Source organism: Mytilus galloprovincialis, chromosome 6 (genome assembly GCF_965363235.1).
Source record: "Mytilus galloprovincialis chromosome 6, xbMytGall1.hap1.1, whole genome shotgun sequence".
Taxonomy (NCBI): Eukaryota; Metazoa; Mollusca; class Bivalvia; order Mytilida; family Mytilidae; genus Mytilus; species Mytilus galloprovincialis.
In genome coordinates this window covers 24,299,650-24,318,709 of record NC_134843.1, presented here as the reverse complement: position 1 = coordinate 24,318,709, position 19,060 = coordinate 24,299,650, and the positions used below count along the sequence as shown (strand labels likewise).

At 30.4% G+C, this 19,060-nt stretch overlaps 1 protein-coding gene across 1 annotated transcript in view; it reads left to right on the top strand.

Moving 5' to 3' along the window:
- LOC143079213 (uncharacterized) overlaps positions 1-16,782 on the top strand; it is a 31,244-nt gene extending 14,462 nt beyond the window's left edge. Inside the window, exons 8-13 of the mRNA XM_076254442.1 lie at positions 4,018-4,174; positions 6,323-6,469; positions 9,966-10,092; positions 10,751-10,863; positions 14,746-14,887; positions 16,501-16,782. Coding sequence (XP_076110557.1) covers positions 4,018-4,174; positions 6,323-6,469; positions 9,966-10,092; positions 10,751-10,863; positions 14,746-14,886 — 685 coding nt within the window. The 3' untranslated portion in view covers position 14,887; positions 16,501-16,782. The remainder of the gene's footprint in view (positions 1-4,017; positions 4,175-6,322; positions 6,470-9,965; positions 10,093-10,750; positions 10,864-14,745; positions 14,888-16,500) is intronic.
- The last annotated feature ends 2,278 nt before the right edge of the window (positions 16,783-19,060 follow it).

The following is a 19,060-nucleotide window of genomic DNA, read 5'->3' as shown; positions in this document are numbered from 1 at the left end:
CTTTAATGACAATTTTTCACAATTTGTTCATCACATTTGCTAACTTTAAAAAATCTTCTCCTCTGAAACTACTGAATGGATTTGGATGAAACTCAGCATGATTGTTCCTTAGATTATCCTGCACAAAGTGTGTGCTTCGATTTTTGATCCGTCTAAAAACATGGCCGCCGTTACTTAAAATAGAACATAGGGGTCAAATGCAGTTTTTGGCTTATATCTCAAAAACGAAAGCATTTAGAGCAAATCTGACATGGGGGTAAAAATGTTCATTAGGTCAAGATCTATCAGCCCTGAAATTTTCAGATGAATCAAACAAACCATTGTTGGGTTGCTGCCACTTAATTGGTAATTTTAAGGAAATTTTGCAGTTTTTGGTCATTATCTTGAATATTATTATAGATAAAGATAAACTGTAAACAGCAAAAATGATCAGCAAAGTAAGATCTACAAATAAGTTAATATGACCAAAATTGTCAATTGACCCCTTAAGGGGTTATTGTCCTTTAATGACAATTTTTCACAATTTGTTCATCACATTTGCTAACTTTAAAAAATCTTCTCCTCTGAAACTACTGAATGGATTTGGATGAAACTCAGCATGATTGTTCCTTAGATTATCCTGCACAAAGTGTGTGCTTCGATTTTTGATCCGTCTAAAAACATGGCCGCTGTTACTTAAAATAGAACATAGGGGTCAAATGCAGTTTTTGGCTTATATCTCAAAAACGAAAGCATTTAGAGCAAATCTGACATGGGGTAAAAATGTTCATTAGGTCAAGATCTATCAGCCCTGAAATTTTCAGATGAATCAAACAAACCATTGTTGGGTTGCTGCCACTTAATTGGTAATTTTAAGGAAATTTTGCAGTTTTTGGTCATTATCTTGAATATTATTATAGATAAAGATAAACTGTAAACAGCAACAATGATCAGCAAAGTAAGATCTACAAATAAGTTAATATGACCAAAATTGTCAATTGACCCCTTAAGGGGTTATTGTCCTTTAATGACAATTTTTCACAATTTGTTCATCATATTTGCTAACTTTAAAAAATCTTCTCCTCTAAAACTACTTAACCAAATTCAACCAAACTTCAACTGAATGATCAGTAGGGTGTATAAAATAAAGTTTGTGCTTTATTTTTTATTTCGTCAAAAAACATGGCCGTCATGGCTAAAAATAGAACACAGGGTAAAATGCAGTTTTTGGCTTATATCTCAAAAACTCCAGCATTTAGAGCAAATAAGACAGAAGTTAAAGTATTTATTAGGTCAAGGTCTACCTGTCCTGAAATTTTCAGCCGAATTGGGTAACTGGTTTTTCAGGTATAATGCCCCTGAATTGATGATTTTAAAGAAATTTTGCAGTTTTTGGTTATTATCTTGAATATTATTATAGATACAGATAAACTGTTAATAGCAAAAATGTTAAGCAAAGTAAGATCTACAAATAAGTCAATTTGACCAAAATTGTCAATTGACCCCTTAAGGAGTTATTGCCCTTTAAAGACTTTTTTCACAATTTGTTCATCATGTTGACTTACTTTAAAAAATCTTCTCCTTTGAAACTGCTGTATCAATTTCAGCCAAACTTAGGCTAAATGAGTTTCAGAGTATCTAGTATAAATTTTATATTTCATTTCCTTGTATGTCAGAAACATAGCTCCTATGGCTAAAATAGAATATAGGAGAAAATGATTTTTTTTTTGCTTTTGAAGAAAATAGGACGATTCAAAGAACATTTAAATAAATTGAAAAGCCAAAATAATCATTGATGAGAGATTTAACCAAAAAAATTAAGGTGAGCGATTCAGGCTCTTGAGAGCCTCTTGTTTAATATATATGAAGTCTGTATTTATTCTGAAGTTTTTATATCATTTATTTGATCTACAGATTTTTTTTTTAATAGTCTTTTAATTTAAAAAAATGTGAGAATCATATATTAGTGTTGTTCAGTTTTTAAGAAAGATCATTTAACTTAATAGATTGATAAGTAATTAATCACCTTCTTAAACAAAAACAAAAAAATGTGTCACTGTGAAAAAATCTTTCTTAGACAGTTCATTTAGAATTTAAAATCACTGCACACAATCATTTTGTCAAATTAGTATACACCAAAGGATTATAGAAATAAAATTTAACAGCTGTAAAAACAAACAGCAATTAATCAGATTGAAATGTCCAGGGCAATGCAACTATTACATGTATTTTATCTAATTAGCAAAATATTGCTAATATTTAGACTTTATATACATTGTTTGTACAGTGTACTAAAAATTATTTTTAATATTGTGACAAGTACACTTTTTAATATTTTTAAAGTAGCAAAAATATTTTTAATTCATTAACATGTATAATTTCTTTATTTTTATTATGTTTAATTTAATTTCTGAGAAGTCAAAATACCCCTTGATGTATTGGCAAGCTAATAGGAACAAATTCCCTCTCCTATCAATATGATGATCTTCTAATCATGGAACTTCCATGTTCTGATTAAACAATATCTGCCACATTAGCTCCTGTCGAAAGACTATTTAGAATTGCTATCAAAGTGTTCAGACCAGAGAGATTCAGACTAAATGACCAAAAAATATTTTAAAATAACTAATGATATCAAATGCAACGCTTAAACTATGCTTACATGAATATTTTACAGATGCATTTAATATATATGTAAGACTCAGATCGACGTCCGGTCTCTAATCGACGTCTTTTCCTCTAATCGACGTCTAAATCTGACGTAACAATAAAATAACATTCCAAATCGACGGCCAATGTTATGCCTATCTAACCGATGTCCATATTTTGGCTTCTCTAATCGACGTCCAATTTTTAGCTTCTCTAATCTACGTCCGTTTAACCAACAGTTGAAATCTTTAGACCTTCAAACATATTATGTGTGACAAATAAGATCTATAAAAAATATATATATTACATATTAGAATTAAAATAAAAAAAATAACGATCTTATTTATAAAAAAAAAACTGTTCCGAAAAACAAATATGACAGACATAAACCATCGAAAACCACTACACTACAGGCCCTTAAAGAATTTGTCGGGTTCGACATGAGTTTGAGCACTTAACAGTGGTGTAACAGCACATCATAAAAACATAACGCATTTTTTTTTTTTTTGCGTATACGTTTCACTCCAGGTGAAAAATATCTTACAGAGACCGAAATTTAATACTCATAAAACAATTGGCTCAGTGTACTTCTTTATTTTGTCTATTGTAAGACTGAATAATGCTCCTATAAGTCGTTTGGTTTTATTTGTCGTTTGGTTGTTTTCTCATTATGAATATGCATAGAAATGACACACTATTATCTAGATCGATTGGATTAACTTTCTGTCAAAAAAGATAAAAATTAATATGCGTGTTACCTATTTCGGGTTAAAAAAATGTAAAAATGTTTGAAAATTTAGTTACCAAAAGAACCCTACAAAACATGTACATGTATCGAGTAAATTAAGTCCAGTAATTTATTAATAATTGATATTGGTCATCGATTAAAGACGACTACAATCAATCAGACGTCGATTAGAGTATCAAACAATTGGACGTCGATTTGAGAATGTGAAGTCAGATTTGGACGTCGATTTGTGAAACGGACGTCGATTTGGGGAACGGACGTCGATTAGAGGCCGGACGTCGATCTGAGTCTAACATATATACATCTATAATATTGTTAAAAAATATCATGATGAAATGTAATGTGTAATTTAATTAATTACTTTAGTAAAGTAATTGTAATTTAATTAATTACTTTAGTAAAGTAATTGTAATTTAATTAATTACATTTCAAAAACTCTTGTATTCTTCATATATCTAAGACAGTTCATTTGTCTTCATTCTGCCCAAAGTAGAATTTAGATATTTTAAAGGTACATGTAAACAAAATGCAAGTCTAATTTTATTTGTTTTTACTCAAACTATCATTTGGTTTTGCATACTGCTGTATTTTGAACATACATAAAGTTGTATAGATTGAAATGTTTTTCTTTTCTTTATTAGCTACATGGGATTTTCCCAGCAGAGACCAACTGCAGATAGAGTTAATGAGTTAGTAGCCGGTGCTGCCCCAGTTGGACAAGAGGATGTCTCAGAGTCATTTAATACAGTATTAGACGATTTAATCCAGGATCATATTGAAGAAATTCAACAAGAATTGGTATATAAAACTTTATTGAATTTGAAATTAATTAAACCTTTAATCAATGTTGTTGATAGAAACAGATTTTTCAAGATTAACGCTAATTAGGAAATGTAGCATTAGTTACAAATGACAACAAAAGTATTATGGGAAACTCTGTAATCTTACTGCATGCTACAGAAGTAAAATAATCATTCAAACATCTGGATATATCAACATAAGTAAATTAGCTAAACAGGACAGTTGTGAATAAGGCAGAAAATATTGAAATAGACGGTATAGAAATTTCAATAAACAAAAGAGAAAAAGAGAAAAAATAAAGTGGCACCCATGAAAGAAATGATATCAAGAATGAAAACACAATCACTACAAATTATTGCATATACATTTAATTATTTTACATTTTCCTGATGTGTATTGCAGATTGTATCACTCCAAATTTTAGGATATCACAGTATTCTGATAGAATACACATTAGGAATCTAATTATGTGTTTTATGACTTTTTTTAACCATTTTAATCAACTACTGCCATCTTTTGACAATGTTACTTGGCCTTGATTTAACACGAGCTACAACATTTTGAATATACACTTGCATAATGTTTCTATGTAATTAAACTTTATAATATATTACCATTAATGAATAAAAAATTAAAAGGTGAACATTTTGAAAGTATTTTATGATTAAGCAAATACTGCAAATTCATAATCTTTTTAAGAATGGACACAAATGCGAGATCTATTATTGCAATTGCAGGAAAAGCTGCATACAGATATATACATCACAAATCATGATGCAAGATCTTGTTATTGCAATATTCATAAAATCTATTATTTCCATTAATTGAAAATTTCACAACAACTTCTGAATTTACCAAAAAGAAGTTGAATAAAATTCGGTGCAAGTTGTGAATTGATATCAAAGTTAATTCCCACACTTTTTATAAATGCTTATTTTTCCAGTACATACCAGAGGCAAGTAAGAGCACATAAACAATACCAGTATGATTGACTGTCATGACTTACAAACAATTGCACTAGTTTGGATTAACTTGAATTACCTACACTCTAATCAAATCTTACATGACCAGAGTTGATATTTTTGTGTTACATAAATGAACAGTGTTAACTTAATACACAGTTCTTAACCTCAATCATATATATACTTATAATATCTTTTGATCCACACACTGCTGCATAAAATCTTTCTGTTAATTATGTCATAAGTGAATGATTTAATTATTTTTTTTATGTTTTAAGACAGGAATTGTAATTTTTCTACATGAAGAATGAACACCAATTTCATCTAAAAATAAACTATTTTTATTTTTGTTGTTGTTGAAAAAAGCATTTTCAAAGCCTTTTCCGAAAAATTATTAAGTAAAACTTCAATAAAATACATACTACACCTTTTTAAGATTTTTCTTTCAGTTCTTGTCAAAGTAATTAAATTGGAAAATATAGATAAAAAGATGTGGTATGAGTGCCAATGAGACAACTCTCTGTCCAAGTTACATTTTAGGTGATGGCTCACACGGAACAGAAAGCTATAAAGGGTCCAAAAATGACTGGTGTAAAACAATTTAAACAGGAAAACCAACGATAGAATCTATATAAAAAATAATGAGAAACACTTACGAACCACACTATCATACAACGAACACTGAACAACAGGCTCCTGATTGAAAATGCTTATTCGAAGAGAAAATTAATAAAAAACAGTGTACTCTCTAAAATTGAAATATCAAGAAAATTTGCAACAATATTCAGTAATTCCTGATCTTTAAGCATGAGAATGAAAATTTTACAGTAAGATCATGAAAATGAAAAAAAGTATAAAAATATTCAAAATGAGATAAGAAAATATTTCTGACTAGCTCCAATATTGGCTGGAACTCAGAGAAGTCCTATAATATAAGACTTTGTTAGTCCATATCATTTGCATTCACTGTTTTATCTTAGATGAAAAAAATACTATTAATGTTGAACCACATTGAACTGAAATGAAATGGACCTTGGAAGTCTTATATTATAGGTCTAGATCCCCGCACTGACTATGATTTGATTAGTGTTTGCTCTTTAGGTAAATACTATTTCGAAACAATGGAATATATTTGATGCACTTATGAAACTATAAAAATAATAGATAAACTTGTGTATTTCAGATTAATGATGTTATAACAGATGCTGTGATAGATCAGATTATAGAGGAGGATATACTTGTACAAGAGGTAGATGAGGAAGCACCTGAGATTGCTGAGGAAGTCCTTAGTCAGTATGACTCTAAAATAGAAAGGAGAGAATTAAAAGAGGTAATAATATTCTTAAGTTCAACTTGATACTTTAAAAATTTTATTTTTCCAAAAATGTCAATTCAAGACCATGTTGATTAACAGGAATACAAGAAGTTAAAAAATATTGAAAATGTCTTAATGTGTAAATCATACACACATTTTGAATCTTTATTATGGCAAAGATATAAATAATCCAGAATTTAAACAAATGAAATCACAAGAAAGAAGACATGCTGGAGAAGTTTAATGCAGCAATGAAATATTTCTCTAATTATTACTCGATTTATACTTTTCCTGACCTGTTTAATTTTTTTTTTAATCAACTTGTGGTTTGTTTGATCTCTACTCTTTAAGCACTTATATGGAGCCTTGTGTTTTAAATATGCGCTTGATGCAGTGGTAAAATCTATATTTATATGTCTATAGCTCCTATTTTCTTTCCAAGTTTGTTGATTTTTGTAAACCTAAATTTACCAGTTTCAAATTCTGTCCCACTCTATCTGACGTTCTAATGTATGCATGTACTGGGTACTCCCCTTTATGAAAAGAATTTAAAGTCAAGAATACATTATAATGATTATGATTTTTTTTAAACAAATTACACCTACAGTTCTTGCAATTTTTTGTTCATTAAAAATCTTTCAATAATGTATCATAAGGGACGACATCAAAAAATCAATGAAGGATAAAAAACTTAATTCAAATTGTTTGGGGGTGGGGGCTAAAAATTGCTGCAAGTTTTGATTAATTGACATCGATTTTATATATATCCTTTTTGGTCAATCAATTTTTCCCAAATTAAGTTAAGAGGGGGGTAGGGGGGTCAGTGAAAAAACTATATGAATGAAGTATTTTATCCTACATCGAACTTTTGATGTTGTCCCTAATTAAATCATTGATAGATGTGAAATAGAGTTATTTCCCTTAGACTGTGAAAATTTCATTTACATGTAAAAAAATCACTGATTTATTTTGTGTTTCAATTGTGAATGAGGAATTGTTGTGATTTCAAGTCTTGGTTTTCCTTTGTTGAATAAATATGAATAGTCTTAAAATTTAGATGTGATATTTCTGTGATATTTTTGCATGTTAAAAGCTTTGTCTTTTTGAACAATTGTTTTGTTTTGATATATATTATCATTTGTAACAGGGAGATAAACAAAATATTTTGAAAGTATAAGCCTTTTTAATGTATATAAAAAATAAGTAGATGTGGTATTATTGCCAGTGAGATGTTTATCAACCAAAGTTCAAATGAAGTGGATGTAAGCAATTATAGGTAATCATACAGCCTTCAACAATGAGAAAAACCCATACGGTGTGGTCTACTATAACCAGTACAATAACACTAAAAACAAGATTTATTTTAAAATAGATTTTTATGTCCCACCTACGATGGTTTCTGGTCTGTGGGTACGTTCAATCATCCGTCTGATCATTCCTTCGTCCGTCTGTTTGTCTGTCCGTTCGTCCCACTTCAGTTGAAAGTTTTTGGTCAAGGTAGTTTTGGATGAAGCTGAAGTCTAATCAACTTGAAACTTAGTACACATGTTCCCTATGATATGATCTTTCTAATTTTAATGCCAAATCAGAGTTTTTACCCCAATTTCACAGTCCACTGAACATAGAAAATGAATCAAAATTGTGCATATTGTATGAAGGCACTGAAGCCTATATGAATTCCTTGTTTTAAATAGAATCAAGTAATTTTTTAAGCAGTAAGATACTATATGCTATTGACTGCATCTATATTTCTATGATTGTGTTGTTACAGGTTGGGCTTAAATTAAAATATTGTTTGTTTGCAGTTTACCGACCGACCCTTGAAAATCCTCCCGACTGTGAAAATTTTATTGCTTTAAATTTGAAGAAATTTTTTTTAATACTTCTATTGACGCGATCCGGAACTTTGGGTCTTTTCCGGAAATGATTTAAAGTCTGGGTCAATTATGCATTTCAAGTTCGGTTTTTCTTAGCTTCCCGTCAAGCGTTCATGTGACCATTTAATGATAAAGCACATGGAAATTGTTTACAGGTATCCATGAAGTCACGGAGGAGTACTTTACGCTGTCGTCTCGTGTCAATTTTAAGACAAATAACAAACAAAAAAGTTTATTAGTAAACTGTTTAAACAGATTCAGGCACATGTAATGATGTATGATGATATCATTGACGATGATGCAGCGGTTATTCATAACTGACACGATAACCATTCTGTCTCAAACAAATCGGGTACAGAATCTGTGGAGCCTGACTTTATGGAACCAATTTCAGTGGTTAAATAATTCGACAGCAGCTTGAAGTATGGCATATTTTCTACAAATCGTTGTGAAGACGACAAAGATGAAACCACTCCTCCGTGACTTAAATCCACAGGGGCTTGTTACAATTGCCGGGTTTACTATCCATACGAACCCTTAAAAAACACGTGTTTTTTAGGGGTTCGTATAGATAGTAAACCCGGCAATTGTAACAAGCCCCTGTGTTAAATCTTCATGGATATCTGTAAACACGCTTGTACGGAGGAAGGGCTCATTTGAAATGTTAATGGATATAGATCATGCCAAATCAATAAGAAGCAACCCTAACTACACAAAGATGTAGGGAAAATGAATGGTTAGCTTGAAAAATAAATATACTCTCTATATTAAATCTATCTTCGATTGCAATGAGTATGCTCCTTTAGGATAAGGGGGGCTGCCCCACTCATTGCAATTATTCTCTTTCTTACAATATATTAAATATACCCAAACTGTGTGGCCTGTGTGAATTCAATTAAAACATGTCCTTAGGAGCTATGCTGACAATTTTTGTTATGCATTAAAAACATTTCAGTACAGACCATTTACTTTTAATGGGGTGCTATGGGTTTCACCCCAAACTTTAGATTTCTTTGGTTTTCATTAAAGCCTGGCAAAAATATAACCTTATCACATATAATTAAATATTGTTAGAAATATGAAAACAGTCGAATGTCTTAATACTTTTTTTTCAAGTTGCCTTTTTTTCAATTGAGGAAGATTCAATGGTTATTTTTTTTTTTATTAAAAATACACTCTTTAATACATTGTCTTATAAATCTTTAATATCTACATTTTTCTGATGAAAATACTCTTCTCATGAAAACATTCTAGTCAAGAAGCATACATGTCTGAATATATTTCTTTAAAACAGTTCTAGTCATAATGACATTCCTTGTTTATAAGAAGTGTTCCAGTATTTAATAATTATACCATATATTTTTATGTCATAAATTGGATAATGACACTATGTTAAAGTTTCAGTTTTGGTTAAAAAGTTTTTTATCTGAAAATGCCTGTTCATTTGATGTTGGTTTCCAGCATGTCCAGTGTTTGTTGTTTTAAAATGTTTTTTTTTCTTCACAAGAAACTTGGTTTAGTGTAACTGCTTGTTTAAACTGTATTTTGGCTGATAAAATAAAATATTTTTCCTACCTACCGACCCTTCAGTCTGAAGGTACAGTCGGTAAACTGCAAACAAACATATTTTTAAGGTTGGCCTTGCTAAGCAGGCAGGAGATAAACTTCAGGAATCTATTCTGTTAGACTATATATTGTCTATGGTAGCTAGTCAGGGACGTGTATGGTCACAAAGTGATCATGCTAATAAGTATTTAGATGGTAAGATATAACTTTATTAATTGTCTTTACCTTTGGTTTTGCTACCTTGTTCAGTTGCACTGTAATAATTTTACAGTGTAATGACATGAGCAGAACTTATCACTAACTTCACAATTGTAAGGAGACATTTTGAAAAAGTGATTACACAATGTGTGATGAGAAATTTTTAAGCTTGATACTTTCATCAGCTGTCAGAAGAGTGTGAAAAAGATAATAAACACATAATAAACAAATTACTGGGTTTTCTGCATATGTATTGTAAAATATTAGCTGCCTGACACAATTTGAAGCTTTTTGTATTTCACGAAATTCAACAAAAAGTCCTCATTTAATAGCGTTAACTCCTATAAGGAACTGACTGACCATTTGAGATCTAGTCTTGCTACTGTATTTTTTTTTGTTTTAGCCAGCTTGTTCACTATAACCCTTGTATACTACAACTATGGAAGTGTTTTTTTAGTTTTTTTTGTCTTTCTTGATTAATGTAACAAAACGATTATAGCTTAAGCATTGATAGTGTGTAAAGTCTACCCTTAAATGAGTTGAAACTTTCAAATATATTGGAAAATTGTGAGCTCATGTACTCATACGAAAAAAATCTTATGACTATTACAACTACAAAAGAATATGAACTAATATTTGCTTTTATACTTTGTAGATATATTATTAGACTTATTGATAGAACAATTTTACACTGTACAAGATCACAGAGAGAAAACCTCATCTAACAACCCACTCAGGAAACTACATGAAAAAGTCACTACTGATGTAGTAAGTCATATACATACAAACATATATACTAAACCTCATCTAATAACCCACTCAGGAAACTACATGAAAAAGTCACTACTGATGTAGTAAGTCATATACATACATACATATATACTAAACCTCATCTAATAACCCACTCAGGAAACTACATGAAAAAGTCACTACTGATGTAGTAAGTCATATGCATACAAACATATATACTAAACCTCATCTAACAACCCACTCAGGAAACTACATGAAAAAGTCACTACTGATGTAGTAAGTCATATACATACATACATATATACTAAACCTCATCTAACAACCCACTCAGGAAACTACATGAAAAAGTCACTACTGCGTAGTAAGTCATATGCATACAAACATATATACTAAACCTCATCTAACAACCCACTCAGGAAACTACACGAAAAAGTCACTACTGACGTAGTAAGTCATATACATACATACATATATACTAAACCTCATCTAATAACCCACTCAGGAAACTACATGAAAAAGTCACTACTGACGTAGTAAGTCATATACATACAAACATATATACTAAACCTCATCTAACAACCCACTCAGGAAACTACACGAAAAAGTCACTACTGACGTAGTAAGTCATATACATACATACATATATACTAAACCTCATCTAACAACCCACTCAGGAAACTACACGAAAAAGTCACTACTGACGTAGTAAGTCATATACATACAAACATATATACTAAACCTCATCTAACAACCCACTCAGGAAACTACATGAAAAAGTCACTACAGATGTAGTAAGTCATATACATACATACATATATACTAAACCTCATCTAATAACCCACTCAGGAAACTACATGAAAAAGTCAATACTGATGTAGTAAGTCATATACATACATACATATATACTAAACCTCATCTAATAACCCACTCAGGAAACTACATGAAAAAGTCACTACTGACGTAGTAAGTCATATACATACATATATACTAAACCACATCTAACAACCCACTCAGGAAACTACATGAAAAAGTCACTACTGACGTAGTAAGTCATATACATACATATATATATACTAAACCTCATCTAACAACCCACTCAGGAAACTACATGAAAAAGTCACTACTGACGTAGTAAGTCATATACATACATATATACTAAACCTCATCTAACAACCCACTCAGGAAACTACATGAAAAAGTCACTACTGACGTAGTAAGTCATATACATACATACATATATACTAAACATCATCTAATAACCCACTCAGGAAACTACATGAAAAAGTCACTACTTACGTAGTAAGTCATATACATACAAACATATATACTAAACCTCACCTAACAATCCACTCAGGAAACTACATGAAAAAGTCACTACTGACGTAGTAAGTCATATACATACAAACATATATACTAAACCTCATCTAACAACCCACTCAGGAAACTACATGAAAAAGTCACTACTGACGTAGTAAGTCATATACATACATACATATATACTAAACCTCATCTAACAACCCACTCAGGAAACTACATGAAAAAGTCACTACTGATGTAGGAAGTCATATACATACATACATATATACTAAACCTCATCTAACAACCCACTCAGGAAACTACATGAAAAAGTCACTACTGATGTAGTAAGTCATATACATACATACATATATACTAAACCTCATCTAACAACCCACTCAGGAAACTACATGAAAAAGTCACTACTGACGTAGTAAGTCATATACATACAAACATATATACTAAACCTCATCTAATAACCCACTCAGGAAACTACATGAAAAAGTCACTACTGACGTAGTAAGTCATATACATACATACATATATACTAAACCTCATCTAACAACCCACTCAGGAAACTACATGAAAAAGTCACTACTGACGTAGTAAGTCATATACATACATACATATATACTAAACCTCATCTAACAACCCACTCAGGAAACTACATGAAAAAGTCACTACTGACGTAGTAAGTCAGATACATACAAACATATATACTAAACCTCATCTAATAATCCACTCAGGAAACTACATGAAAAAGTCACTACTGACGTAGTAAGTCATATACATACATACATATATACTAAACCTCATCTAACAACCCACTCAGGAAACTACATGAAAAAGTCACTACTGACGTAGTAAGTCATATACATACATACATATATACTAAACCTCATCTAACAACCCACTCAGGAAACTATATGAAAAAGTCACCACTGATGTAGTAGGTCATATACATACATACATATATACTAAAACTCATCTAACAACCCACTCAGGAAACTACACGAAAAAGTCACTACTGACGTAGTAAGTCATATACATACATACATATATATATATACTAAACCTCATCTAACAACCCACTCAGGAAACTACATGAAAAAGTCACTACTGACGTAGTAAGTCATATACATACATACATATATATATACTAAACCTCATCTAACAACCCACTCAGGAAACTACATGAAAAAGTCACTACTGACGTAGTAAGTCATATACATACATACATATATACTAAACCTCATCTAACAACCCACTCAGGAAACTACATGAAAAAGTCACTACTGACGTAGTAAGTCATATACATACAAACATCTATACTAAACCTCATCTAATAACCCACTCAGGAAACTACATGAAAAAGTCACTACTGACGTAGTAAGTCATATACATACATACATATATACTAAACCTCATCTAACAACCCACTCAGGAAGTCATATACATACATACATATATACTAAACCTCATCTAACAACCCACTCAGGAAACTACATGAAAAAGTCACTACTGATGTAGTAAGTCATATACATACATACATATATACTAAACCTCATCTAACAACCCACTCAGGAAACTACATGAAAAAGTCACCACTGATGTAGTAAGTCATATACATACATACATATATACTAAACCTCATCTAATAACCCACTCAGGAAACTACATGAAAAAGTCACTACTGACGTAGTAAGTCATATGCATACAAACATATATACTAAACCTCATCTAACAACCCACTCAGGAAACTACATGAAAAAGTCACTACTGACGTAGTAAGTCATATACATACAAACATATATACTAAACCTCATCTAACAACCCACTCAGGAAACTACATGAAAAAGTCACTACTGACGTAGTAAGTCATATACATACATACATATATACTAAACCTCATCTAACAACCCACTCAGGAAACTACATGAAAAAGTCACTACTGATGTAGTAAGTCAGATACATACAAACATATATACTAAACCTCATCTAACAACCCACTCAGGAAACTACATGAAAAAGTCACTACTGATGTAGTAAGTCATATACATACATACATACTGTATTACATATATGTTAGAAATGAACTAATTTTTTCGACGTATTTGTTCATGTGAATTTTGCAATATAAAGAGTTGTTTCAAATGTGGCGGTATTGAATCTTCTTTTATATACTGTGGATTCATTATGATTATTGGGATACCAATTTTCATAGAATTTGTGGGTATTTGTAAACCACAAGGAAATGTGATATAATTGCCAATGAGACAACTATCCAATGCTGGCAGACAGTTAACATGGGTTGATTCAATGGTTACTGCCTAAGATTTAAGATGAACACTTTATTCATTTATCCAAAAAAGGAGAAAGAGGATGGTTAAGACTTATACAAAAAACTTTTTTAAGTAGTAAAGTACTCCTTAACTAGCACAATAAGAAAAGGCACAAATATCAATTAAAAAAAACTGTTAAATTTTAGTGAAAATTAATTAGCAATTTTAATAGCAATTTTATTTAACATCATGAATCAAAATTTTAAAAAAAGTAACGCTCATGTCTTCTTGTTTAAAATTATGAACAATTTGTATTTTCCAGGCAGTAGATCTGTTACTCCAGCAGTTAACATCTTCACTGGATGAAGACTTGGCCGATGTTGATGAGTATGAGAGAGGCGTAGACGATGTGAAAAATACAATAAAAACTCCTATCATACCCAGGACTATACAGAAATATTGAGGTAAATTGTGAGAAAAATACAATAAAACTCCCTTTAAACCCAGATCTACAAGAACTGTACAAAAATATTATAGTTTAGTCATTTGAAATGTATTGGATGTGAAAAAAAAACATTAAAAGAATTCAGCATTCTCAAGGAAGGGCCCTTATTCTGAGCAATTCCAACAGGCTTGGAACCTAGTTTTAGTCTCTTCTGGTTTATCAAATAAAATTGAATCTTCATAGTCTTAAAAGTCATCTACTGTGGATTCATTTTTATTCGTGGTATACCAATTTTCGTGGGTTTCGTGGGTCACAGCGAACAACGAATTTAAGAATTCAACGAAGAATAATCCCGAGAAATGTGTAGTGAGTCGGATGTTTATTTCCGGTTATGTTAGGCAGTTCTAGTATAGTGTTGACTAGCGATAAACATTGTAACATAACACATGTTTTTTTATTGAAAGATGATACAAGTATTTGATTAAATCTATAATAAATTTATCGAATATCAGTGATAATTTACTTTTTAAAATTGATTAAAACTGCAAGTTGTTAATTACCATGTCATAGTTTGGGTTACCAGTGATAAAAAATCAATAGGATTAAGTATGGAGATATTGCCCGTAGGTAATATTGTTTATGACAGGAACATTTATTTTCACACCTTATACTTATATCACTGTTTATTATATCGTGATTAGGGAAATGAGCTTTCAATCATAAAGTTTTGAATGCCTTATAGAATTCAGACAAGAATTTATAAATTGTAAAACAAACAATTAATTAGTTGTATCTGTCCATTATTGTAATCGAAGTTATCAATGAGCACTTTAACCTAGAATGACCAAGCGAGGATTTTGACAATTCAATGAATTCCTTCTTTTTTGTTTTGTTTTATTATTGATCAAACCAAGGAGGTTATTTGATCTCCTAAATCAAAAGGAAATCCACGAATTACGTATCTAATTTTTTGGTGTTGTAATCAGCAATCCACGAATTTACGTATACCACGAAACGTCTTTTTTTCTCTATCCACGAAAATTGATACCCACGAAAATAAATGAATCCACAGTATAGTTTTAGTCTTCTTATCAGGTGTTTTCTAAGACTTTGTCTCCAAGAGACTGGGTCATGGCCTCTGTCATTGTTTACTTTACAGTAATCTCAAACCTAAAAAAGAATGAAATAAAAAGAAATGAATTAATCATATTAAATCTTCAATCCATATAATATTCAATATTTGACTGCCTCAAGTCACCCATGAGAGTTTATATTACACTAATGTTGCATTTACACAACACTAGCCAATCAGCACTGAGGTTGTGAGTTCGAATCCCACATGTGCAGGTGCACTCGACTCCAATCTTACTTGATTGGGATTAGTCAGTTTGCCTATCAAAGGTCTGTGGTTCTTTACAGACACTTTAGCTTGCTCCACCAATAAAAACTGACCACCACAAAATAGCATAATAGTGTTTAAAGTGGCGTAAAATACCAATCAATCAACCAATTATTTGCAAAGTGCTTGTCACCTGATTACAGGAGTGACATGACATGAAAGAATAATATAATGAATTATATTTCTTGTATTATCTACAGTTTCTTGTTTAATAATTGTTTTTCTTTTTGTAGAAGATGATACTACATAGTTATAAAGTCAAGTCAAGGTGCTACGTTTTAGTACACATAAGTCACAAATCATTTAATGCTGCACATTGTAATCAACCATATAGAAGATGTACTCAGACTTAGGAGTCGATGGGTTCATGACACCAAGATATTATGTATAGTGAATCTCAGATTTCTAATCTCGTGTTTGATTTTGGTTGACGATGATTGGATGGAAGACAGATCAAAAACAGATTATGAAATAACCATGAAAAAAGATTTTACATCAATTATTGTTATTTCATGTAGAAATACTTGTATCGGACTTTTTTAGAACTAAATTGAAATCTTTGTTCAAAGACACTTTTCTTTTTAGAAACCATTGGATTTGTGTAAAATTATCCTTTTTAAAAAGAAAAAAAATCTTCTGAAGGTTTTTTTCAACACAATGGATTAGTCAACTGTAGCTTAATTTTTGTATTGCTATACATTTTTGTGTACTTGCAAAAATGTAAAAAATTGTTAAAATCTCTTGGTTTGTAAAAATTGGCTAAACTTGAATTAATATTTTAGCAGAAAATTATTAAGAGTTATCTCCCATAGACTGTTTGACTCAATTAATTTTGTATTGTAAATTTTTCTTTAAAGGTTTACATGAGTTTGATATTATAACTATAAATTATCAGGACTTTAATGAAAGATATTTAAGTGGCTGAAAGATTAGATAAAAAAATAGAATGACTTGTTTTGGTAAATTCAAAGCCTTTTGTGTATATTTACAGAATGGAAATATTTTCAGAAACATTAATTTTTAGAACCATAAAATTTACACTAATGCAGGATTTCAGAATCTGTTGAGAAAAATCACTGAAGTTAACCAATTAACTTTAATAAGATGTTATTAAAATATTGTATTAAATAAGGGGTAATATGAAAAGGTAACTAAATATAAAGGTTCTTTATATGAATTGCCCTTCAACATTGTTCATTGCTTCGTGATTATGACATGATATTTGCATAAGAAAACTTAATATCTAATTTCACTGGTTTAAGTTGTTATTATTTGACCATTATTTTTTGCAGATTATTATAAATAGCTATTACTAAGTAATGGATGTTTATGACCATTTTTCTTTTGTTCGGATGTAATTATATCTATATTATTATTTATAGTTTATTATTGGAACACTGACACAATTGTCTCATTGCTATTTGAATATGATACTTGTACATGTATATGGAGAATGTATAAAATTTAACAGTGTTCTAAATTCACAGCATTTGTTTTTTCATATATGTTTTACATATGATATTGTTGTTTGTTATTGAAAGTATATTGTGATACATTGAACCGTCCAAATGTATATTTAAACTTTATTTTTGAAATTATATATATAGTTATTTATTTATTGCAGAGTTTATTTATTTAAGTATGTATACTGTTTATATATGTAATACCATGTAGATAATATAAAAAGCTGCAACATAATTACTTAAATGCTGCGATAATTAGAATTATTACAAATTTTAAAAACTGCTGATCCTTGTCATGATTGTATGTTTATTTTTGTATTTTTTTTCAACTCTTAATTTCATTTGCTACGCATCTGTTTTTCTTTGTTTAGTATAATGTTGAATGTTAACTTGACATAGCATAGATGCCAACCATTACGATTTTTCCGTAGTTTTTCCGATTTTGTGATAAAAACTACGCTATTACGGTCAAAGTCGAATAGTTACGGATTCCCAATCATCGACGTTCAATTTTGTAAAACGCGGATTTTTATCATTACTTTTCCGTCCTGGTCCAGTATTTAGGAAACGCCAATGTAATGCTTCCGGTTTCTCGGGAGTTATCAACCTATTGTTGGGTAACTAACTGACTTCCGAAAAGGCAAACTTGCATTTTATTAAGTAGCTTTCCCCCTTTCTCTACTTCTCCTTGACAAAACAAAAATGTTTGAGTCGAGAACATCTGAACAATCAATGAATGGAATACATACTACAGACAACATGTTAAATGACAAATTTTAGTGTACATCACTTTGCAACCACTCGTCAGTAATTTTTATTGGTAAATGCACGTTTATGAATGATTACTGAAAACTTTTCAAAAATACGGAAAATTTGATAGTTTGTTACTGATTGTGTCAAAAGGGGGTTGGCATCTATGACATAGTCAAACTCTAAGTAGTTTAAAATTGCAATGATTTAAAGAAAAATCTTTAATTTTTTTTAATCTGTAATTAAAAGAGCTGTATATATTTGATTTAATGTGTATAAAATTCAAAATTTACTATATCAATTTATGTTATACAACCATCTTGGATAGCATCTATCCTATTGCTTGAGATAAAACTGATTGTCCTGACAAGAAAGTTTGTTTCAAAATTGAAAAAGTTTGCAGGGGTCCATTTATATGAAATTAACTTTCGTGGAATAAGATAATATAGATATGTTATTCTTATAGCAATACCATTAAAAAAATAGTACAAAATTCATTCAATAATATTTATATTTAAATAATAGATTTTTTATCTCAGTGTAAGGTTGCTTTTTTCTTATCCTTCATAGTGGTTGTATG